Source organism: Balaenoptera borealis (genome assembly GCF_965194805.1).
Source record: "Balaenoptera borealis genome assembly, chromosome: 16".
NCBI lineage: Eukaryota > Metazoa > Chordata > Mammalia > Artiodactyla > Balaenopteridae > Balaenoptera > Balaenoptera borealis.
This window is the reverse complement of record NC_138872.1, coordinates 62,454,501-62,479,803: the sequence shown is the minus strand read 5'-3', so window position 1 is coordinate 62,479,803 and position 25,303 is coordinate 62,454,501. Positions and strand designations below refer to the sequence as shown.

The 25,303-nt window shown below is 45.1% G+C and overlaps 2 protein-coding genes and 2 pseudogenes across 5 annotated transcripts in view; 2 read left to right on the top strand and 2 right to left on the bottom strand.

Annotated features, from left to right (window-relative positions):
* LOC309612942 (small ubiquitin-related modifier 2 pseudogene) lies at nt 1-1,038 on the bottom strand (annotated as a pseudogene). The gene has a single exon. The product of its transcript is annotated as a small ubiquitin-related modifier 2 pseudogene (transcript).
* A 104-nt stretch (nt 1,039-1,142) lies between these two features.
* LOC309612940 (vacuolar-sorting protein SNF8 pseudogene) lies at nt 1,143-2,953 on the top strand (annotated as a pseudogene). The gene has a single exon. The product of its transcript is annotated as a vacuolar-sorting protein SNF8 pseudogene (transcript).
* Nucleotides 2,954-10,577: 7,624 nt separating this feature from the next.
* Nucleotides 10,578-24,051, top strand: PLA2G10 (phospholipase A2 group X). Its single transcript, XM_082359293.1, has 4 exons — nt 10,578-10,754; nt 14,129-14,279; nt 16,032-16,138; nt 23,852-24,051. The coding sequence occupies exons 1-4, from the start codon at nt 10,676-10,678 to the stop codon at nt 23,992-23,994; spliced, it is 480 nt and encodes a 159-aa protein (XP_082215419.1). The 5' UTR covers nt 10,578-10,675; the 3' UTR covers nt 23,995-24,051.
* BFAR (bifunctional apoptosis regulator) overlaps nt 16,171-25,303 on the bottom strand; it is a 41,205-nt gene continuing 32,072 nt past the window's right edge. Inside the window, exons 8-9 of one of the 2 annotated variants that reach the window (XR_014235426.1) lie at nt 23,098-23,285; nt 16,172-22,730 (exon numbers count right to left, since the gene is read on the bottom strand). Coding sequence is in view for 1 of the 2 variants with exons in the window: in XM_082359285.1 (XP_082215411.1) it covers nt 23,183-23,285 (103 nt within the window). In the remaining variant the exon portion in view is untranslated. Of the gene's footprint in view, nt 23,286-25,303 lie in introns of both variants that reach the window. The other variant, XM_082359285.1, reaches the window with a different exon arrangement.

The window sequence follows — 25,303 nt, the reverse complement described above, 5'->3', positions numbered from 1 at the left end:
TTTATTTTTCATTTTAAACAAGAAGTTTATTTAAACAACAAGATGCTTGACTTGAAGGGAAAACTATCTAGGATTAATTTCTTTTAGAATAATTTATCCCTACTTAAAGACAGATTGCCCTACATGTAACAGCTATGTACAAAAAAGTTATAAAATTATCCTTGGTTTTACAGTGATAAATGGAAAACATTAAGATTCTCCAATCAAACAAGGTATGCAAGAATTTTTATGTTGTTCTTTTTTTGTTAAACAGTGAGAGCAAAATAACTTACTGGAATATAAAGATAAGAGCTGATGAGCATGCCACTAATGGAGAAAAGGGGGTATCTTCACAGAACCAGTATTTTTCCCCATTCTATCTCCATTTGATGTCAATCAAAACATACCATTGGCCATTTAGTTAAAAAAAAAAAGCAATATGCTTGTGCACATACACCAGTTACTTTATTTACAATAAAGGAATGGGGAAGGGGAAAATGAAAGAATAGAGAAACTATACTGTAGTAGTCAGGATGTGGTGGAACCAAATTGCGGTTTTCTGATTGGGAATGTCTTCTTCGTCTGGAGGAACAGAATTCTGGAGTAAAGTAGCAGGTTCCCTTTTTAGTAGACACCTCCTGTCTGTTGCTGGAACACATCAATTGTATCTTCATCCTCCATTTCCAACTCTGCAGGCGTGTCTGTTTCATTGATTGGCTGCCCGTCAAATCGGAATTTGATCTGCCTCATTGACAAACCCTGTCGTTCACAATAGGCTTTCATTAGTTTACCAAGTGGTGTATGCCTCTTAATCTTAAACTGCACCACAGAACCATCCTGCCCCGCCACCTTCAAATTAATATGATCGTTGTTCTCAGTCTTGACTCCTTCCTTGGGCTTTTCATCGGCCATGGCGAGCGCCGGAGCCTCCTCAGCTGCCGCTTCACAAAAGAGGTACCAGGTCCGCACCAAACGAGCACACAGGCAGCACCAGAAGCGGTAGAAGAAGGAGGTGGCAGCGGTGGAGGAGGGGAATGCAAACATTTAGTCAAAGCATTTAGCTAGGACTTCCAGTATGATATTTAAAAAAGGAGTGGTGAGAGGTGACATCTTTGCCTTGTTCCTGATCTTAGCAGGAAAGCTTCTAGTTTCTCACCGTTAAGTATGGTGTTAGTTGTAGACTTTTTGTAGATGTTCTTTATCAAGATGAGGAAATTTCCACTATTCCCAGTTTGCTGTAGTCACGTTATTTTAATATTTATATACCATTACCATTAACAAAAGCCCTCTGAACACAGTTTAGGGTTGCTTGGTGTAGGTGTTTGCCTTTAGGATGTACAGCCAAAATATCATGTTTTAAAGTCTCTTGAAATAATTCCTCTCCTTGTGGTTATTTACCAACTACCTATATAGGTAATTTTTTGTTTCAGCTTGTTTTTTATTTTTAGGGATAGTGTTCTTTTGATTTAATTTTATTTCCAAATTATGTAAAATTTTACATGAATCCTCAGTCAAAACTAGGCATGGGATGCTAGGCATGGGAGACTTCTATTACAAGCTGGGTGTCCAGATTATCGACGTGTGCCTGGCCCTGAAGCACCGGAATGGAGGTCTGATAGCTCTGGAGGAACTACATCAACAGGTGTTAAAAGGAAGGGGCAAATTCGCCCAGGATGTCAGCCAAGACAACCTGATAAGGGCCATGAAGAAACTAAAGGCACTTGGCACTGGCCTCGGCAACATTCCTGTGGGCGACACTTACCTCATTCAGTCTGTTCCAGCTGAGCTCAATATGGATCACATTGTGGTGCTGCAGCTGGAAGAGAAAAATGGCTACGTGATTGTCGTGACATCAAAGCCAGTCTTAAATGGGAGATGGAGCAAGCGCAGCAAGGGCTGGAACACCTGCTGAAGGAAGGGCTGGCTTGGCTGGACCTGCAGGCTCCAGGGGAGGCCCACTACTGGCTGCCAGCTCTCTTCACTGACCTCTACTCCCAAGAGCTTATAGCTGAGGAGGCCAGAGAAGCTGTCCCCTGATTGGGAATGTGGAAGGGGGCACAGCAGCAGGCAGGGAGAAGAAGGAGGAGCTGGTGGTGAATAAAACCTAGACTTTGTTTTAAAAAAGAACCAAAAAAAGAAAGAAAATATTTTTAAATAGACACACCTAAAATGTAATTATTCCTAAAGAGTTCATCTAAAAACTCTTATCTCATTTACCTCTATTTCATCACTTATGACAATATCATCATACTGAGTTGATTTTTCTTCTCTTTTTTTAAAAAATTGAAGTATAGTTGATTTACAATGTTGTGTTAGTTTCTGGTATACAGAAAAGTGATTCAGATATATATATATATATATATATATATATATATATATATATATATATATATATATATATATATATATATGACTTTTCAGATTCTTTTCCATTATAGCTTACTACAAAATATTGAATATAGTTCCCTGTGCTATAGAGTAGGACCTTGTTTCTCTATTTTATATATAGTAGTTTGTATCTGCTAATCCCAAGCTCCTAATTTATCCCTTCCCACCCCTTTTCCCTTTGGTTACCTTAAGTTTGTTTTCTATGTCTGTTAGTCTGTTTCTGTTTTGTAAATAAGTTCATTTGTATCATTTTTTTAGGTTCCACATATAAGTGATATCATATGATATTTACCTTTCTCTGTCTGAGTTACTTCACTCAGTATGATAATCTCTAGGTCCATCCATGTTGCTGCAAATGGCATTATTTCATTCTGTTTTATGGCTGAGTAATATTCTATTGTGTATATATATACCACATCTTCTTTATCCATTCATCAATTGATGGACATTTAGGTTGCTCCCATGTCTTGGCTATTGTAAGCTGTGCTGCCATGAAAATTGAGGTGCATATATCTTTTTGAATTAGTTTTCTCCAGATATATACCCAGGAGTGGGATTGCTGGGTCATATGGTAGCTCTATTTATACCTTTTAAGGAACCTCCATACTGTTTTCCATAGTGGCTGTACCAATTTACATTGTCACCTTTGGTGTAGGAGGGTTCCCTTTTCTCCACACCCTCTCCAGCATTTATTATCTGTAGACTTTTTGATGATGGCCATTCTGACTGTTGTGAGGTGATACCTCATTGAAGTTTTGATTTGCATTTCTCTAATAATTAGCAATGTTGTACATCTTTTCATGTGCCTGTTGGCCATCTGTATGTCTTCTATGGAGAAATGTCTATTTAGGTATTCTGCCTATTTTTTAATTGAGTTGTTTATTTTTTTGTTGTTGTTGAGTTATATGAGCTGTTTATATGGTTTGGATATTAAGCCCTTGTCAGTTGCATCATTTGCAAATATTTTCTCCCAGTCTGTAGGTAGTCTTTTCATTTTGCCACGTTAATTTTTATTGTCAACCAATTTTGCAACAGAATAATAAGATTTTATTTGACTTCTAGTAAACCTAGGTACAAGAAAAGTATTATACTTAATGCTGATGACTCTAAAGACATGTCTATATTAATTAACTCAATAAGCTTTAACTAACTTTAATACCAGATATTAATTTAATACTGAATATTTCCCAGGTCACGTGAACCTGAAGTTCATTCCGGTTCGTTTGTTTTATATTTCTGAGAATTTATTTAAGTGCTTAATTTCCTTTAAGTCAGTTAAATAGAGCTCATTTAGAAATTAATTTTGGTAAGACCATCCAAACATAAAGACATATTTATAATGCACACATAGATAGACAAAACCGAAGATCTCATAGCTTCATTTTAAAACTTAGTTATGAATCAGGTATTATAATATAAAACTCAATAGTTTATAAATAACAGTTGGAATAGGTTAAATTCCCCCTCAGTCTCAGGAATTGGAGGTGGTCTAGATAAGACTAAGATGATTTCCTGAGAGCCCTAATAGACCATTTACATCTCAGAGGCACAGGGAGAGAAAAGCAAGTTCCTCCTAGAAGTCTTGTTTCTTTAGGGTCAGAATTCTGAAGAGATGTTTCAACAAGCTGGAAAAATCAGTTTTGGATTGTCAAATGAACCTCACCTTGGGCATTTTTCTCCAGTCTAAAAAATATTGTGGCCATGTGGTGTTACAAAGAATTATCTTTTGGGCTTTAGTCTTGGAACCAGAACTAAAGGTTGTCCAATTTTATAGGAACCATCCTAAAGGGATATTTTTAGGAAATGAACACTTCTTCCCCATGCTTGTCAAATAGAATAGTGCACCTTCTTTAACACAAGTAAACACTCACACACACACACACACACACACACAAGATAAAACCAAACCAATTCCAAAAGGCTCACTCTTATACAATAGCATAAAAGCTTATACGTAAGGAATTTCATCTCTTTTTCCTTCCCTTTTACAAAACAGTTCTAGTTGACAGACGGTGTTATAATTTAGAGAGCCATTAAGGGCCATTGTTCTCTAGATTTTAAGGAGTACTGACGTTAAGTAGTGTTACAATAAAATACCATTTTTTTCATTTTCATAAGTAAAAATTTCCCATTTCTGCAAATACACTCTAGGGGACTGCAAGATGGAACAGAAAAAAACTCTGGTTACCTAACTATTATTTGTTCAAGGCTGGTGTTGTCAAATATAAAGCAAGCAAACAGACCAATGCAAAGTAGTTTATCAGGGTCACAGGTCCCTAATACAAAAGGGAAAATTCCGACCAATGCCTCGCCAAAGATGAAGCCAAGTGCAATAGGGAAGAATACCCTGATGTTGTCACACACAAGCTCCACTACTTACCAGAGACGTCTCAATCAGCCAATGCCTTGTTTCTTTCACCACAAAACCAAAAGTGCTGTGGCCCAATGACACCCTGTTAGCGGCAAACACTCGGGGCAGGTCCTGAGACAAGGGTGCTCAGGCAACTGCTGGGCAGGATCCCAAGAGCCACCACTGGCCAGGGGTTGATGTGCCATGGGCGAGATGCTTTCATGGTCACCAAAACTGTTACCGAACCGAACTTGGTCCACTTGCCCAACAAGCAGCAAAGCCAGTCTACTGACACGGGGATGTGAAGGAAAGTGCACTGTTAATTGCAGGGTGCCAAGCAAGGGAATGGGCAACAAGCTTCAGATCCACTCTAATTTGGTCTTTGAGTTAGGGTTTTTTTAAGGGGAAGAACAAAGAGGCTGGGATTAATCACTGTCTTATAATGTTTCTGTGACATTTCTTATTCATTTTTTGGAAGTCAGGATATCTCTGGTTTACAGTTCTCTGGCCAGATGGTTCATGGCTCTGGGGTCTGTGAGCTCATCTGGCCCTGGAGAAACAACGTTAATGATGACATCTATGAGAGCAATTTTAGTCATTAGCCATGTTATTGACAACAGCAATTTTAGTCATCTGACTCTGGTTGATTAGTGTTCAGTTAGCACAGGATTGAGGGCAGAGGGGACAAGAAAGGGAATAAAGTTTTGGATAGAGAGATTAATCATAAACTCAGTAAAGGAACTTGGTTTCAGGGGGACTCAGTTTCATCTTTCCATTGTTACTCTTATATATAGAAAAATTCATATGTAGATATATTTATAGCCTTTCCCCTTAAACAAAACAGGTCCTACTATACATACTCTTTTACACCTTGCTTTTTTTCACTTGACAGTATATCCTGGTGATCAGTCATAGCTATATGCAGAGTTCTTTCCCGTTAAAACTGTACTGCTTCTTACAGTATTTGTCTTTCTCTGTCTGACTTATTTCACTTAGCATAATACACTCCAATGCCATCCATGTTGCTGCAAATGGCAAAACTTCATTCCATTGTATATATAGGGCTGAGCACTATTCCGTTGTATATATACCACATCTTCTTTATCCATTCATCTGTGATGGACACTTAGGTTGCCTCCATATCTTGGCAATCGTAAATAATGCTGCTATGAACATTGGGGTGCAGGTATCTTTTTGAATTAGTGTTTTTGTTTTTGTTTGATTTTTCGATATATACCCAGGAGTGGAAATTCTGGGTCATATGGTAGTTCTATTTTTAGTTTTTTGAGAAACCTCCACACTGTTTTCCATAGTAACTGCCCCAATTTACATCCCCACCAACAGTGAATGAGGGTTCCCTTTTCTCCACATCCTCACCAACATTTGTTATTTGTGTTCTTTTTGATGATAGCCATTCTGACAGGTGTGAGGTGATATCTCATTGCAGTTTTGATTTGCATTCCCTGATGATTAGCAATGTTGAGCATATTTTCATGTGCCTGTTGGCCATCTGCATTTCCTCTTTGGAAACATGTCTATCCATTTCTTCTGCCTATTTTTAAATCAGGTTGTTTGTTTTTTGATGTTGAGTTGTATGAGCTGTTTACATATGTTGAATATTAGCCCCTTATTGGTCATATATTTGCAAATATTTTCTCCCATTCAGTATGTTGTCATTTTGTTTTGTTTATGGTTTCCTTTGCTGTGCAAAAGCTTTTAAGTTTAAGTAGGTCCCATTTGCTTATTTTTGGTTTTATTTCCTTATTGCTCCTTATTGCTTTAGGAGACAAATCCAAAAGAATATTGCTACGATTTATGTCAAAGAGTGTTCTGCCTGTGTTTTCCTCTAGGAGGTTTATGGTTTTCAGTTTTAATTTAGGTATTTAATCCATTTTGAGTTTATTTTTGTATATGGTCTTAGAGAATGCTCTAATTTCATTCCTTTACAGGTATCTGTACAGTTTTCCAGAGCACCATTTATTAAAGAGACTGTCTTTTCTCCATTGCATATTCTTGCCTCCTTTGTTGTAGATTAATTGACCATGAATGCATGGGTTTATTTCTGGGCTCTCTATTCTGTTCCATTGATCTATGTGTCTGTTTTTGTGCCAGTACTGTACTGTTTTGATTACTGTAGCTTTGAAGCATAGTCTGAAGTCAGGGAGCATAATTCCTTCAGCTCTGTTCTTGTTTCTCAAGATTGTTTTGGCTATTCAGGATCTGTATGATATCGCTTATATGTGGAATCTAAAAAATACAACAAACTAGTGAATATAACAAAAAAGAAACAGACTCACAGATATGGAGAACAAACTGGTGGTTACCAGTGGGGAGAGGGAAGGGGGGAGGAGCAATATAGGGATAGGGGATTAAGAGGTACAAACTATTATGTATAAAATAATTTACAAGTATATATTGTACAATATGGAGACTATAGCCAATATTTTATAATAACTATAAATAAAGTATAACCTTTAAAAATTGTGAATCACTATATTATACACCTGTAACTTACATAATATTGTATATTAACTCTACTTCAATTAAGGTACTGTTTCTGATGAAAACTTATTAAAATTGTAAGGTTGTACCCTATTTATTCCCCTATTGATAGGCATTTATGTTTTTTCCATTACTTTGCTGTTATAAAACTGTTAAAATGAATAGCCTTGAGCATATGCCATTTCATTTTTTTGCCAGTATATTTTTGTGATAGATTCTTAGAATGGGATTCCTGAATCAAGAGGTAAATGCATATTTTTTTACTCTGTACTCATTAAACAACAGCTCCCCTCTTCTTCCCTGCAGCCCCTGGTAACCACAGGGATACAAAGTTTTTTCAAAAACTGCAAAACAGAAACCCAAAACGGATGGGTATCTTTATCCTTATATCTGTGTCTCTGAGTTTTCAGAATAATATCAAGATAATTTTTCAATAGACAAGCTTTATTGAATTACAGTTTATTAATATGATTTTGTTTTAATTTTAATTTTTTTCTCTGAATCACAAGAGTTTAGGTTCTCATAGAAATTTTGAAAATAAAGATACAAGATAAAAATAAGAATCATGCAATTCCACCAACAGAAGATAACCAGTAACCATTTCAATATGCTTCATTCATTTTCCAGATTTTTCTTCTTCACTCTTCTGCTTGTTCCAGAGACAGCCCCATGTAAGCATGTGTAGTGGGTATATGCATATAGATATGTTTATATATGGCTCTCTCTCTGTTGTATGATCTGTAAGTATAAAGGCAGTATTATACTGTAAATTTCTGCTTTTTAAAGTATTTTAAAATGACCATTAAATATTCTTCAAAAACACTCTATGTTAGAATGAATGCATATTCTACCATATGAAAATTTCATAATTTAACTACCTTTTAATTGTTGTATATTTAGGTTGTTTCTAGGTTTGTGCTCTTTGTTAAGGAACAACTTTGTGTATAAATCTTGTCTGAGGAGTTTATTTTCTTAGAGCTATTCCCTAGAAATGGGTTGCTGGGTTAGAGGGTGTGCTGGTCTGTATCAGGATTCACTGCTCTATTATTTGTGGTCTCAAAAGCTGGAGCATGTGCATAGATTCACATGCTCCACTGTATGTATAGAGTTATTTTATCTTCTAATCATAGAAGAGCACCCACTTCGATCACCTAGAAGAAATCATTTTACTCACCAAATATTGTAGCAACCTTTTGTCATAGACCAGGATGAAAACTGAAGATGTAGTTAGACTGAGACCAACACTAGGACACAGTTAACTGATATGCTTAACTCACCCTTAGGAAGTGAGATGATTTGGCTCCATTCACATTGTGTCATTTCCCCTCATCTCTCAGCACATTCAACGGAGGCACCTCTGGACTAGACTTATAATTTAGATTATTTTAAATATGTTAATTAAGGAGAGAGTAGGTCATTAGTATATTTGGTGATGGTCTCAATGCTCCAATTATTTAACATATTTGGGAACAAATTATTCTGCATAAATGAGCTTTGCAGATGATTGAGGATAACCAGTTAAAGCAGTAGTTTGGGGTACAAAAGTTCCAATATTGAGAACAGATTTCCTGACTTCTTAATTATAATGGACCCATCAGTATAAATGAGTTTTCCTCCATGCATAGTGATTGGGAACTCCCTGAAAGCAAAAGTCTTTCTCCCTAAACCAGAAGAGGATCTCAGGCACAAAGCCTTGCAGAGGTGAGACAGACACAGCAGCATCTTCGCATTTGAAGGAGGGCAGTGCGAGGTATGGACTCTTCATCAACCAGATTAACACATTTAAAAAAAATGTATTTATTTTCGGCTGTTTTGGGTCTGCGTTGCTGCGCACGGGCTTTCTCTAGCTGTGGCGAGTGGGGTCTACTCTCCGTTGCGGTGCGCGGGCTTCTCATTGCGGTGGCTTCTCTTGTTGCAGAGCACGGGCTCTAGGCACGCAGGCTTCAGTAGTTGTGGCACGCAGGCTCAGTAGTTGTGGCTCGCGGGCTCTAGAGCGCAGGCTCAGTAGTTGTGGCGCATGGGCTTAGTTGCTCCACGGCATGTGGGATCTTCCCGGACCAGGGATCGAACCCATGTCCACTGCATTGGCAGGAGGATTCTTAACCACTGTGCCACCAGGGAAGTCCCCGGATTAATACATTATTGACACTAAATTGCTTTTCTGATTCATAAAAAAAAAGTCTCCCTAGATTTATGTGGGATATTTTATCCCCTGTTGCCCATGGAGACCTTCAGAAGAAAGAAAATGGTTTTTACCCCATGTTTTGGAGAGTCTGAAACCCATAATCTGTTTGGACAAGCCTTAATTGGATACCTGTTTTGTGCCAGGCAAGCCAGTGCTGGGCGTTCAAGAGGAGAGACCTAGGTCTTGCCTTGAGGAGCTCACTCCTGTGGGGAGAGAGTAACCTGAGTGTGGCACACGGATGCCCTGATGCCGCAGGTTTTCATAGGAGGCAGACAGGGGTTTGGCACCATGTAGAAATGAATTTGAGTCTGGGTTCCCCTGCTTCTTGGTTCTTAGCTTCTCTGAGCCTCAGTCTCTTCCTGTGAAAATGGGGACACCAGGGGTCTGAGGTTGTGATAAGATCATGCACCTGATGCCCTCAGCACACTGTAGCAGGTGAGATGTGACGTCCACTTAGGTGCCAGTATCTTTAGGAGGGCTTGGCAGTGGGGATGGGGAGGGGTCTAGGGTTCCACTCTCAGAAGTAGTTATGACTAATTGGGTAGGGTAGCACCAGGGACAAAGGGGGACAGATGTGTGCCACGACTGTCATCTCTTTTTGATACTGAGCACCTGCTGTGTACCTCTTCCCGGCCTCACAAGGTCCCTCAGAGGCCTTGTTGCCCTCGACCAGATGAAGGGCCTGAGGAGGGGAGGGAGTGGAGTGGGGGGCTTGCTCAGACGCAGCTGCAGCTTCACTCCCCTTTCCCACCCCTGTTGCGCTGTCTTTTACCAGAACTCACTCTGTGACGTTGAGCAAGTCTTTGCCCCCCTCGGGAGAGCTGGTTTCAGGGGAATCAGGGACGCCAGGCTTCCCACATTTAAAGTTTTAAAGAGCGTTCCAGTCCCTCCCTCTCCCCCAAGTCTCCTCCAGTCGGACGCCCAGGTGAGCTCTGGGAGCTGCCCGCAGGTAATGATAATACCGAGTACCTCGCATTTACTCCGCGACCCGACCTGTGCTCAACTCCTTTCCTCCGTAATTCTCCGCAATCCCCAATCCGAGACATCCCGGGGCCGGATTCGCCCCCGCGGGCCCGGCCCCCTTTCGGTGATCAAGATGCAGAGGTCCCGACGGCCTCCCAGCACCGCCCCACGTGCCGCCCCTGGCGGCTCCGCCCGGCCCGCGAGAGAGTGAGACCGGGGGCGGGGCCGCGCGGGGCGTCGGGGAGGGGGTTCGGCCGGCTCGGGGACTACACTGGCCCGCCAGACCGCCCCACTCCTGCCGCCCTCCGATGGGTCCACTGCCTTTGTGCCCGCCCGTAGGGCTGTCGCTGCTGCTGCTACTGGGACCCGGACTCGGGCTCAGCTCAGGTGAGTGAGGGATGGGCCCCCTCCAAGGACCCAGGAGTTCCCGGGGCTCCTCCAGTCCTCCCCAGGGTGCCAGGAGCCCTGCCTCCCCAGCCTTCCCGGGGGACCCAGGAGCCCTACAACCCCCAGCCCTCCTTTCTGTGGCCCGCCCACACGTTGCTTCCCAGCTTCCTGGGAGCCCTGTCCCCCACCCCCGTCCTCCCCTACAGCCCCCTCCTTCACTGCTTCCAGGGACCCAGAACTAGCCCAGTGCTTACCCAGGGCCTCAGTGCTCTCCCCCAAAACCTCTCCACTCACTGGCACCCTCTCCAGTGACCAGACCTCCCCATCCACCTGGACTGGTGTCCTGTGAACTGAGCCTTCACTCCGCCTATCCCTGGGGTCTGCAGTAGGACCACCAGGGGGACATGAGAGGCTGAAAGGAGCAAGAGAAGAAGGGGCCCAGCCCTACCTGGGGTTGGGGAAGAACGCAATGTCCCCTTCTCAACCACCCCTGGACGTCACCCTTGGCTAGGTCCCCTTGGCATATTACCCACAGGGACATATGTGGATGCCACAAGCACAGAGACACACAAGCACAGAACGCCCCCAGCCTCATCTGGGCACTCAGGTGCTGGGCTCACGGACAGGCTCATACACAGACACAGGCAAAGACACCCCGAGGGAAACACACACACCCACACACCCGCACTCAGGGATACCGAGACAGCCCCTTATGGACACACATACAGAGAGAAGCACACACACACAAACACACACACACCCTCAGGCCCACAGGAAGCCTGGACAGCCTTGGCACTCCCAGCAGAGGCTGTTGTGGGCAGACACAGCAAACAGCCCCCAGAATGACCTGCCCCACCTAAGCTGGCAGGGAGGGAATGTTTGCCTTGGTTACACATCGAGTGCTGGGTGTCCACCCATGCCTGGTTCTCCCTAGGGCTGAGTCCAGGACCCTGAGATGCCAGAGTGGGGGTCAGGTCAGGGTGGGGGGACCTCTGGGGACAGCTTTGGGGTGTGGGTTTGGAACTGGGGTCCTGTCAGATGTGCTTTTTTTTTTTTTTTCAAGTTTTTATTCTATTTTATTTATTTTTGGCTGTGCCACGTGGCACGCGGGATCTTAGTTCCCTGACCAGGGATGGAACCCACGCCCCTGCAATGGCAGCGCAGAGTCTTAACCACTGGACCGCCAGGGAAGTCCCCAGATGTGCTTACACTGGGAGTGTTCCATGGGGCTTGGTGGATCCAGGGATCAAGGAAGCTTTTCTGAAAGCCCACTGCATGCCAGGGGATCCGAGGCTGCCTGCGGCAGAGATCTGTCCAGGCTGAAGGGTCACGCCCATGAGCAGACAGTGGCACAGCGTGACAAGGGCCCCTGTGGTCACATGGGGGTGAAGCAGATTCTAGAAGGAGGTGATGGGTGAGCTGGGTGAGGATGGGGTGAGGGCATTTGCAGCGTGGGGTGTATGTGACAGGCAGTTTAACTGGAGGAACAGGACATGATGAGTGGGGTCCATGTGGGGCACGTTGAGAGAGGGCGCTGGAGCGAGGGGAGGGTCAGCCTCTGCAGGGCCCCTGATCAGTGAGGACCCTGAGCTTTACCTGGAGGGGGACGGGAGCCTGGGGAGGTTTCAGGCAGAGGTGTGGGCAACTGGGAGCAGCGCTCAGGAAGTCCTGTGAGAGCGAGGACGGGTCATCCAGAGAGGAAGGCAAAGCTTTTAACTCTAAACTCGTTTTTACATTTTGTTTCTATTTAACTTATCTCCAGTCCCCTACGTGAATATGCTCCTTTTCCCACTGAGAAAAAGACAAAATTGAGGGAATTCTCTGGTGGTCCAGTGGTTAGGACTCCGAGTTTCCACTGCTGGGGGCACCAGTTTTATCCCTGGTCGGGGAACCAAGATCCCACAAGCCACGTGGCACAGCCAAAAAAAAAAAAAAAAAAATTGAATTTTGGTTTGGACTCTTCAAAAAAGTCAGCATGATAAATTCTTGTTCTAGATAAAAAGACATGATGATTAAAGGCAATGCAAAAATCTCCTCTGGATCCTCAGTCCTGGAGCAGTGGGCAGAGAGCGGGCTCCCAGGAATCAGGCCGGCCTGGGCACGAGTTTCTGCTCAGCAGCTCACCAGCTCTAAGACCTGGGATGGGTCCTTTTGCTTCTCGTAGCCTCAGTCTCCCCATCTGTAAATGGGAGACTAGCCACCCACGAGACAAGGAAGTTGACAACAGATGTCGCCTATAAATTGCGGAGCACAGTGCCTGGTGCAGGGCGAGGGCCCAGTGATAGCATCTCCTTACTGTGGCTCTGATTGTGTTTTTTGACTAAACATCAGAGTGGACTCATGGCCCTCACCAGAAGAAGGAGTGGCTCTGGGATTCTCTGATGCCCAGCTCACAGCAGGTTTGGAGGTCCCTTACCCCGAGCAGTGGACCCCTTGATGCCCCTCAGCTCTGTCACCCTGGCAGGGCTCCCTCCTCTGCTGCTATTGGGCAAGGAGGAAGGAGCACTGGATTGGGAGTCAGAAGCCCCCAGTCAGGTCAGGTTCTTGTGGGCTGTGTGACTTTAGGGTTGTCCTTTCCACCTGGGCCTCCTCTTTCTTCCATGTGAGATGCAGGGGTTCCTGTCGCACCAGCTATGTACTGCTATGTGTCACAGCCACATGGGGGATCCAGAAAAATGGCTGGGATGTGGCCACAGGGCCTCCCCGTGTGGGAGGAAGCTGTGCCGGGCAATGAAAATAAGAGATGCAAAAAAAAAAAAAAAAAAAGAGATGCAAAGGGCCCTGAGCCAGAGTCTGGAGGGCAGGGGTGGGGGCAGTGGAGACCCAGGGAGAGGGAAGCCCCCGCAGAGGAGCCCGCCTTGATGGCAGGGACTCTGTTCAGCTCATTTCTGATGTCCAGTGCCCAGCACAGGCAACTGGACAGACATTTGATGCACGACTTGCAATCTGACTCTGTCTGGAGTTGATAAGGGCAAAGGATTGGGAATCAGGGCATTCCAGGAAGAGGGAACAGCCTGTGCAAAGGCCCAGAGGTGTGAGTTTTTTCAGATGCTGTGGCTCTGTGACCTGTTTTCTCCTTCATGGCTGCCTTGAATATATTGATAACAATAGTTAGAGCTCATTGTGTGCCGGGTGCTTTACATGCACGATCTCATTCCGTTCTTGGGAGTGAGATCCCTTTATTCCCCTGTTTTACAAATGAGGAAACCAAGGCACAGAGAGGTTGAGCTGTCCAAGGTCACACAGCTAGGAATAAGAAGCAGGATTCAAACTGAGATAGTCATCCAGGCCCTTTTCAGGCTGGTGCCCTTCCCCAGGGCCAGGGCAGCCCCCACCTGCCGCCTCTAACCTTTGTCTCCCCCTACCCACCCCAGCTTCCCAGAGGTCACATGTGCACCGACGTGGGCTCATAGAACTGGCAGGGACTGTGCGCTGTGCTGGCACCCGCACCGCCATGGCCTACATGAACTACGGCTGCTATTGTGGCCTGGGTGGCCATGGCCAGCCCAGGGATGCCATTGACTGGTGAGTGCACGCTGGGGCCAGAAGATCCCACCCCCTGGGGTCATTAAGGAAATATCTCCTATGAGGAAATACCTAAAAACGAGGTTGGGGTTTGGACTAGGAAGATCCCAGCATGCGATACTACTTGCAGGCAGAGGGCCTCCTGGGCAACACGGCCAATGAGGCCAAACTGTGATGCCAGCTGCCCCCCAGTCTGGCCATGGACTGATTGATCATGTTAGCTGAAAAAAATTGCACATCATTGATCAGACTTATTATGCATCAGAACTGTTCTGAGAACCCCTTTGAGTCCTCACAAAACCCCATTTCAGAGATAAGGAAAGTGAGGCAGAGAGATCAACTTGCCTGGGGCCACATAGAGAGTGAGGGGTGGGGCCTGGGATTTGAACCCAGGCAGCCTGGCTAGATTCACACCCCCGATCACTGCCCTCTGCTGCTGTGTGAGAAGGGCCTGTTCTGTGCGAGGCTGTGGGCTTGGATCTTGCCACGACTTCCTCTCATTTGCCCTCAGGGCCACAGCCATCCGCGGAGGCAGGTATGATGGTGATCCTCGTTTTACAGATGAGGTCCCTGAGGCTTAAAGAGACGCAGCCACTCACCACTTCCACTTAGTGCTGGTGAGGGGCGGGGACGTGGAATGTGACTGTCTCTTCCGGAGCTCGGAGGATGTAGCTGCCACTGACACGTCTTTATCCAGCCTCGCCCCTTGGAGGCTCCTGCCGTGGGCCCTGCCCTCCCTCCCACACTCTGGTTGTCTAGTTCCTGCACATCTTTCCAGGTGCAGCCCAGGCCTCACCTCCTCTAGGAAGCCTTCCCTGCAGCCCACCTGGGCCTGGCACTTCTCTGGCTCCCAGAAGCCCCTCTCCTTACCCCACATCCCAGCACTTCTCGCCACACACGTGGCATCTGGTGGCTTGTCTGCCTCTCCCGGCCAGACTGGGAACTCCTTGAGGGCAGAGTGGAATCTGGCTGACCTCTCCCTGCCAGACCCTACTGAGGGCTCAGCGCAGGGTGGGGCTGCTGGCTGGATGGAAGCAAGAGCAGTGGATGATTGCATGATGGATGAGTTTACAGACCTTGGTGGGTGTTTCTCAGGGAATTTGTATGTTATTACTATGATTACTATTGCTTTCGAGGTGCTCTTACGTGGCAGGCTGGACACCGGTGACATTGTGGGGAGCAGGACAGAAAGGGCCCCGTCCTCACAGAGGTCTGGTCAGGGAGGACAGCTGCTAGTCCGTCTTCTCCCTAATTAGGGTCTCGTCATAAACCTGCCCGGAGGGAAGGAACCTGGGCTTAGGAGAGGGTGTGATCAGGAGACTTTCAGAGCCTGGGGAGATGTGGGATCTGGATGGCATCCTGGGGGTGGGGGTGGGTACTTGGGCTGAGACCTAGAGCAGGAAGAGTGGGCATGAAGTTCTCCCAGGCAGGGGGCAGAGTGTGGGCAAAGTCAGGAGGTGGGGAGGGTGTGGCTCGCTCCAGGAACAGAGAAGAGACCACTGTGGCTGGAGCTCGAAGACTCAGAGTGAGGCAGGCAGGGGCCAGGCTCAAGTGTGGCAGAGGGATGGAGGCAGCGCAGGACACACTGGGGTTGGTGGAATTATTTCCCAGGATGGGGATTCTCAGGGAGAAGGCTTGGACCAGGAGATGCTGTCCCCCTGTGGGTCCTCACTCGCCCGTAGTCCTGGAGGATGGCCAAGAGAGCATCCCTGCCTTCACCCACCTGCCGGTCTGCCTGTCTGCCACCCACAGGTGCTGTCATTCCCACGACTGCTGCTACAAACGTGCCGAGGATGCTGGCTGCAGTCCCAAGATGGGGCGCTATTCCTGGCAGTGTGTCAATCAGCACATCCTGTGTGGTGAGTTCCCAGCATCAGACCCAGTAGCAACCACTGGCTGGAGCATAGAGGGACTTCCAAGTATAGGCAGGGCCCATCTCTCCCCATCTGCCCCAGTCTCCACCATGCCCTATTGTCTGCCTGACATTGAGGCCAAGTGTCAATTACTATAGTTCATTTCTCCTGTGCTGTTGATTTTGTTATGGAAAAGGAATATTTCTATCAGACCCAGGAAAACAGAAGGTAGGTCAAAAGGCTGAATGCTTCAAGAAAAATGGGAATGGTGAGCCCATTTATTTGTCAAAATGAAGAGTACACCTGGGTCTGATGTATCCCCTTTGCTTCGCTCGTTAGCACTGCCTTTCCCAGGGGACGTCTGAGTTTGCAAACCCTGGCCTCTGGTCAACAGCTTAGTCCATGATTCAGATTCTGTGACGTTGCCAAGCCCTGATCTCTCAGGGCCTCAGTTTCCTCATTGGTAAACTGGGGGTGGAAATCAAGCCGGCCTATTATAAGGATGAAGTGACAGTGTCACTGTGCTTCATGCCTAGTAGATGTCATTAAATGTCTGGTGAAGAAATGACCCAACACAGAACCTCTGGTGAAGATGACCAGGCACTATTTCACTGAGCACAGGATTTGGGGAAGGACAAGAAGACAGTTCTGTGTAACCCTGAACCCCCCAAGAGAAAGTAATTTCTCTTTCAATTTTCTTTTAATCCCTCTAATTTTGTGAAATTAGGAGAAAGTCTCAGTTTGGTGTTACGTTAGCTAAAACATCCCTGGGTCACTTGCTGGTCCTTTTTAACCAAGAGAGTAGGTTTCTGGCTTATAACGTTATTCAAAAACCGTTCTATTCCTAAATTTAATTCTGGCCTTAAAAAAATTCTTCTTTATCTATCTATCTGTTTATCTATCTGTCTATCTATCATCTATCTTTAACCACAAGCAGCGTGTATCTAATGAGGATAATTGTAATGTAATCTGATATCACTGTACATTTTACATGACCGGCCACTTCTTTTTTTTTAAACTATTGTTAACTTGCTCCATATCATTTTTTAAATTAATTAATTAATTAACTTATTTATGGCTGCGTTGGGTCTCCGTTGCTGCACTTTCTCTAGTTGCGGCGAGCGGGGGCTACTCTTCGTTGTGGTGCGCAGGCTTCTCATTGCAGTGGCTTCTCTTGTTGCAGAGCACGGGCTCTAGGCGCGCGGGCTTCAGTAGTTGTGGCTCGCGGGCTCTAGAGCACAGGCTCAGGAGTTGTGGCGGACGGGCTTAGTTGCTCTGCAGCACGTGCGATCTTCCTGGGCCAGGGCTTGAACCCGTGTCCCCTGCATTGGCAGGCAGATTCTTAACCACTGTGCCACCAGGGAAGCCCTGTCTTGGTACTCTTGTTGAAAATCACTTGGCTCTTAGATCAGTGATGTCTCTGAGCCTGTTTCCTTACCTGGAAGATGGGTGTTGCAAAGATGAAAAACGGTTTATAACGTGATAACCAAATTGGATGGAAGTTGTTACTTTCTTCCCTACCCTCTTCTCCATCCCTCATCCTTATCTGAACCTCTCTCTGACCCCCAACTACCTCCACCTGAGAGAACTGAGGATCTGGTGTGATTCTCCACTAAAACCCCAGCTTCTGCAGACTTGTTCTCCTCTAGAGGGAAGGAGGCTATCCTAAGGGTTACGTAGAAGGATGTTCTTAGATATGCATGGATTCTCAGCTGTATCTTCTGAGTCTGAATTAGGAGTTGGCACAGAGCAAAACTGAATTAATATGGAGACATAACATCAAGGACTGAAAATGCCCCAGACATCATCTCATCCAACCCTCTCACTTAGAATTGGGGAAAATGAAGCCCAGGAAAAGAAGTGCCTTGCTTAACATGGTGGTGATAAGCCCACTTCTGGGCATATTCCCTGTCCCCAGACTGCCCCCTTCCACTGTGGGTGGAGAGGAGAAGTGGGCCTTGAATGGGAAATGTGTTAAAGACCTTTCTCTTCTTCCTTCAATCTGCATGTTCTGCTTGCCCCTAACCATGTAAAAATGATGTTTGTAAAATATTTATTGGTGTGTCTGCTGGTGGAGTCTGTGACTGTTTACAGAGCTGCCCTCCCTGAACCAAACGAAGAGAACCAAAATATCTATTATGCATTTTTTTTTTTGCTAAAAATAGTCTTATTCTGTTTGGAGACATTCTGAACATAGTTGTTTGCTTAATTACAGGTGTGGCCCATTTTCCATTTATGGGCCTGACAAATATATATTTTTTAAATGTTAAGCATATAATAATATTTACTGGCAGGCCTTTATTTTAAACTTAACCCTTGGGAGCTAGGTTTCCTCTTCAGTTTTTATTATTCTTGAATAATATGAAGCTGTTGGGCTCCTGAGGTCATGGGCAGTGAGACCCAGCCTTGCTTTTGAAAGGATCTTTCTTGCTCAGGGAAAAGGGTGGGAGCACAAAGGAGGCATAGGCATTGGGTCAGCTCTGTGGCCTTGGACAAGTTACTAAATCCCTCTGAGCCTCACTTTCCTCATCTGTAAAATGGGAATAATAAAACTCTGGTGCTGGGTTTGTATAAGAATCAGAAACAATGTATGGCTTTTCTGTATTCTCCCAAAAATTATTATTGAGAATCTACTCTGTGCCAGGCTCCCTGCTAGGTTTTGGGCAAAACAGAGAAGCAAGGCTCTGTGGTCTAAAAAGAGGAGAGCAGTAAATAGCGTCCATGCCAATTGTTTTTACAAGTGCTGTGTCGGAAGAGAAAGCAGTGAAGTATTATACAAACTACAACATAGATGAACCTTGAAAACATGAAGCTCAGTAAAAAAAAGCCAGACACAGAAGGTCACCCATTGTATGATTCCATGTATATGAAATGTCCAGACTAGGCAAATCCACAGATGACAGAAGACATATTTGTGGTTACCAGGGACTCTGGAGAGTGGACTCTGGAGAGTGGAGAGACTTAATAAATATGGGGTTTCTTTTGGGCTGATAAAAATGTTTTGGAACTAGATAGAGGGGATGGTGGCAGAACATTGTGAATGTACTAAATACCACTGACTTGTCACTTTAAAGTGGTAAATTTTGTTATGGGAATTTTGCCTCAGTAAAAATGTATCCTCACCCCAGAATGCTCAGGGGTCAGAGAAGGTCTCACTGACAAGATGCCATTGAAGCAGAGACTTGGGGAATGAAGGAGCCGTGGGAAGAGGTGGTGGGAACAGCCAGTGCAAAAGCCCTGAGGTAGGGATGAATGTCTGGGTGGTTTGAGGAGCACAAGGAGGAGGGTGAGGCTGGAGCAGAGTCACCCAGGGAGAGAGTAGTAGGTGATAATAGAATGATGAGGGCCAGATCCCCCAAGGCATTGGAGGCTTTCCTCTGAGGGAGATGGAGAGCCAGGGAGGGTTTTGAGCAGAGGAGGGACATGATCTGATCTGCATTTTAACCGTACTGCATTTTTGGCTGCTGCATGGAACATATGCTGGAGGGAACAAGGGTGGAAGCCAGGCACCTGTATGAAGCTGTCCCCGGGATCTGGGTGAGAGGTGGCTTGGGCAGGTGGTGGCAGTGGAGGTGGTGGAAGGGGGGTGCTTCTGGACATGTTTGGCTGGAAGGTGGAGCTGGGGGACTTGCTCGTGGATGGGGGAGGGAAGGGGAACTGGCTGGAGTGTTCATGCGAGTCACCCTGTCCTTAGACAGCTGTCCTCCGGTTGCAACCCTGGGGACTCAATGGCTCTTTCCTCAGAAGTCCCTACCCCACCAGGTCACGTTGCTCCAAGGGTGTGCGTGTCTCTGTTGTGCAGCGGCCCATGGAAATTTTACAGGCAGAAGGGCTGGCTCCTGCACCAGCTGGTTCATTTACCAATTTTTACATATTATTTGTATCTATCTGTCCATCTGTCCATCTATCTGTCCATCCATTCATCCACATGCTTTTTCTGATTCAAACCTAATCCAATTTTGTTGTGAAAAATTAAAACATTCCAGAAACACTGTAATGTAGCAAGTTACACTCCATCCATCAGAGTTAACTAACTTCTGTTAAGTTTGGCATCTTTTCCTCCAGATTTGTGCATGTGTAAACAAACAAACAATAACAAAGATCAGATCACACTACGTATATTTTTTTCACTTAATATAGTGTCTTGGACATCTTGGATCATCTGGGTCAGCCTCATTCTTTTAAAGCCAGACAATCACCTATGGCAGAGTGTCTCCACCTTGACACTTTGGACATTTGGGGCTGGACAGTTCTCCGGTGAGGGGGCCGTCCTGGGCATTGTAGAGTTTAGCGGCGTCCCTGGCCTCTACCAACCAGATGCCAGTAGCACCCCCCATCCCCCACGTGACAACCAAAGATGTCTCCGGACACCGCCAAATGCCCCCGGGGGGCCCAACTGAGAATGGCCAGTGACACGAATGCACTTTATTTTGCAGAGACCATGGCTGTCCCTAAGTCTTTGTGCACTTGTGAGAGGGTTTTGTAGCATGGAGTCCTAGGACTGTTGGGTCAAATGGTGTGTCTGAGGTGCCCTTAGAATTTATATGTAGAAAGGACTGGAGGGCAGCCTGAAAGGGGGTTAGAGAACTTGTCCTGGAGGGGTATTTACTCGGCAAGAGCATTTAAAAAATGTAAATGGTGTTTATTGTAGAGGCTGGGGAGGGGCTAAAGGGAGACCTGGTAGAGATTAGGGAGGAGCAAGGCCACCAAAGTCCCCACAGGCCACCTCCTTTCAGCCCTGAGTGGCATAGATATTTTAAGTCTAGCAAATAATGTAAACTAAACTTTGAAATAGCTGCCCTTCAAATTTGGTTAATTGAGATCGCTTTTTCCACAGTGAAAGCACCGTATGGCTCAAAGTAGAAGAGTTTCAAATTACAAAATGTAAAAGTTTGGTGGGAAATAAAACTCCCATTGACACTACCCAGACATCCATTTGATTAACCTTCTGGTGGTGGTGGTGTTGTTTTGTCTTTTTTGAGTGCATAATACATAAAAAACATAGCAGTGTGTTTTGTACCCCTTATTTTCCTCTTAAGTATAAGCTGTTTCCCATGTCATTAAAACTCTATTAAAAGAATAGATATATGTATAACTGAGTCACTTGCTGTACACCTGAAACTAACAAAATCAACTAACTAAACTAACTAAATCAACTATACTCCAATATAAAATAAAAATTTAAAAAAAAGCTCTATTAAACAATCCTCTGTTACAAACTTGAATTTGTAAGGGTGGGCGAGTGCCCCAAGTTGACACCCTACTCCCTTCCTGCAGTCAAGCCAGGAGGCCTGGGGCCGGGCAGAGCTGAGTTGGGGCCCAGTCCCCACACCCCTTCCTGGATATTTCCTCTGTAAGGTTGGGGTGCCAATGGCACTGCCCTGAGAGGACTGGGTGAGACGGGGACCATAGAGCCAGCCCTTTGCCCAGTGCCTGGCTCTGCATAACTGCACGGTTAACGCCAGCTCCCATCATCCTGACTTTTTCTGTTGTTATCCATTTACTGAATTATAACCAAGGCAGTTTTTTTTTTCTGGGCTGCGCCGTGCCGCGTGGCTTGCGATCTTAGTTCCCTGACCAGGGATCAAACCCGGGCCCCCTGCATTGGGAGCCTAGTGTCTTACTCACTGGACCACCAGGGAAGTAAGTCCCTGGGAAGCTTAATAAATGAATTTAAGGGAGAAAGATTTTCCCTTTCAGTCCTTTGTTAATTTTTCCAGTTAGGCAAGGAGGAAGTATCAATTGCACGATAGTCTGACTGCTGGAGAGGGTAAACCTCTCCTACACTTGCTAATCTCCCTCTTTTTTTAAACCAAGACACTCCAATTTGGGGGCTCACAGCTTTCAGGTGGGCAACAGCATTTAACTAGACTTTTATAGTAGGACTTTATCTTCATTGGTTTTTGTTGTTGTTTTTGCTTTCTTTGTTTTTTAGTCAGTTTCTTATATTTGTGGTATAAGATTTTGGTTTTCCATTTATGTCAGTGATAGAATTTATTTAATGCAATTTAATACCATTTAATATAATTAAATCAAAATTTATTTAATAATTGACTTACTGTTAGAAATAAAGGGGATTTAAAGCTAGCATGTTGAAGCTGCCATGGGTCTGAGTTTGGGAAACCCTGTGTGCAGTCATGCAGATAAACACCTTTAATCAACTCAGCTCATTACAGAGGGTCCCGGGTCCCCTGCCTCCTGCTTGACATTCCCCACCCCTCCCCCACTCATCGCTCTGTCCCCTCCTGGTGCTGCCAAGCTCTCCGAGTGTTGCCCTGAGAGAAGCTGATGAATTTTCTGAGTCTCATGCTTCACCTTGCTAGGATCTCCATGGAACTTGTGCATTTTAAGAGGGGATCTTTAAAGATTGGCTGACAGCTTAAGGAGGTCAGCTGCAGCTCATAAGCACCTGCTGTATGCCCTGCATTTTACTGACTTGGTCCCTTTTCATTCTCCCAACAGCCCTTAGAAGTAGGTACTTTTAGTATCCTCATGTGGCCCCTGTGGAAACAGCCTGGGAAGGATGAAGTGATGTGTCCAAAGGAACTATATCCATGGCCGAGCTGGCTACCTCCAAAGTTCATGCTTCACTGTGCCTCTGGAAGAAATTGGGAAAGATTTAATAGTGGGTGGTTTTTTCCCCCCCATTTTGTGGATAATTAAAAACCCACAGTCAAAGGCAGATGACATATCCATAGCTGTTATACCTTCTAGATTAATAAGATACAACTTGAAGATCACAAAATCTTTCCAACCCAAAGGAATGACTCTCTAGCAGTGGAATTCCCAAGGCAGAAGGAGATTTATCTTTGGGTGGCAACCTTTGCGTCTCTGTATAAGGTAGGCCCAGGATGGAAGGAAGAGATGGAATATACGATTGTTATCTAAAACAAACTATTTACTTATACAGTATCATGTCATGTGCATATAATGACATTTTACCTCTTCTTTTCCAATTTGGATACCTTTTATTTCTTTTTCTTGTCTGATTGCTGTGGCTAGGACTTCCAATACTATGTTGAATAGAAGTGGCAAGAGTGGGCATCCTTGTCATGTTCCAGATTTCAGAGGGAAGTCTTTTAGCTTTTCACCATTGAGTATTATGTTGGCTGTGGGAACAAACTGTTTTCTTGAAGGAGCATCTGAAAGAGACCTGGAGAGAAAAGGCGGAGAAATGCAGGTAGAACCAACATTGATGGAGTACACGCGTAGGGCCAAGCCCCTGCCGGGCACTTTACATAGGCTTTCTCACCCATGCTTCCCAATAAACCTGCAAAGTGGATAGTGCCCCCATCTACATGAGGACCTGGCTCAGAAAGTTTGGGTAAGACCACACAGCTAGGAACTAGCAGAGAAGGCATTCCAAAAAAAAAAAAAAAAAAGCCTGGATGGTTCCCAGGCACCTACTGCTTATCTAAATGGATCCTTAAATGCACTAGTGTAATACTGATGCAGAAGAGAAGCTAAAGGGGCATATGGACTTTGGACTTCCTCTCTGAAAACACTCCCCTGGCAACTTCAATTTCCTTTTCTGTAAAATGGGCTGAACATCACCTCCCTCGGGAGTTATGACAAGAGAGATCACGTGGTGAACTATCAAAGTGTCACCCAGATACAATTTATGCCCTTCCTTGTCCCCAGCTTTACTGGCTTCCCTTGCATTTATCTTCAAGTCTCTGCAAGTCCCTGCTCTAACCTCAGTTTTCCCACTTCTTCCAGGACCAGTGGAGGACAAATGCCAAGAACTCATGTGCAAGTGTGACCGGGAGATTGCTTACTGTTTAGCCAACACTGAGTACACCTTCAAGTACCTCCTTTACCCCCGTTTCTTGTGTGGGAAGGACTCACCCAAGTGTGACTGACTAGCCTGACTTGAAATGTCTTTTTTGCACAAGGAAATAAAACTTTTTGCAGATCAACAGCCTTATTCAGTTCTTTGCAGGAGGAAGCTGGGGCCAATTGTTAAAGCTGAAACCCTTGTGTTTGCTTTCACTCCTGTTCCGGAACTTGGGGCTGGAGCCAGTTTCGTTTCCAGCTTGATTAATGTCAAAAGTCCCATGCCTATTTCATAAAACCACAACTGTATTTATGACTGTATTGGGTTTGGTACCATTTGAGGTTCAACCTTTATGAAAAGAGCTGAGCCTTATCTTTTAACCTGCTCCCGATGGCAGGCAGTCAAAAGTGAGCAAACACCTACCATGAGCTTGGCCTTGCTTTCGATTCTGGGCTGAAGCAATAAACAAAATGGCCACATGATGCCCAACCTTGTGAAGTTCAAGTCTAGTAGTTGTTAGCTTGAGTCTTCTGCCCTATCCCACTCCATCTTTAACAGTTAAAATTTATTTCCTGATTACAAAAGTAGTACCTATGCATTGATTGCTAAAAAAAAGAAAAAAAAAAAGGAAAATTGAGAAATATATAAAGGAGAAAACACCCCACTCCAATCCTCACAGTCCACAGTAACCACTTTTAGTATCTTAGTGTGCTGCCCATCGGTCTTGTCTATAATGTGTTAAAAATGTAATCGAGACTCTATACTGTATGATTTTCATAAGCTTTTTTCCATTTCTCCATGTCTTTAAAAAAAAATCTTTGGAAACTTCATTTCCAAATGTATTAGATACATTTCCAGCTGTATTAGATACTATTTTACAGACTGCTACCTTTTGGACATTGGTGATATTTCCTATTTTTGTCAATTACTGATGTGATGAGGATGCTTGTGAATAAATCTTTGCCCCCCTCCCTTTTTTTTTTTTTAAATTTTTTTATTTATTATTTATTTATTATGTTTATTTTTGGCTGTGTTGGGTCTTCGTTTCTGTGCGAGGGCTTTCTCCAGTTGCGGCGAGTGGGGGCCACTCTTCATCGCGGTGCGCGGGCCTGTCACCACCGCGGCCTCTCTTGTTGCGGAGCAGAGGCTCCAGACGCTCAGGCTCAGCAGTTGTGGCTCACGGGCCCAGTTGCTCCGCGGCATGTGGGATCCTCCCAGACCAGGGCTCGAACCCGTGTCCCCTGCATTGGCAGGCAGATTCTCAACCACTGCGCCACCAGGGAAGCCCCCCCCTCCCTTTTTATTATTCCTTAACTGAGATTTGCAGAAATGGAATTCTTGCATTAAAGGGTCTGAATATTTTAAGTAGACTCCCCATTTTGACACACCAAGCC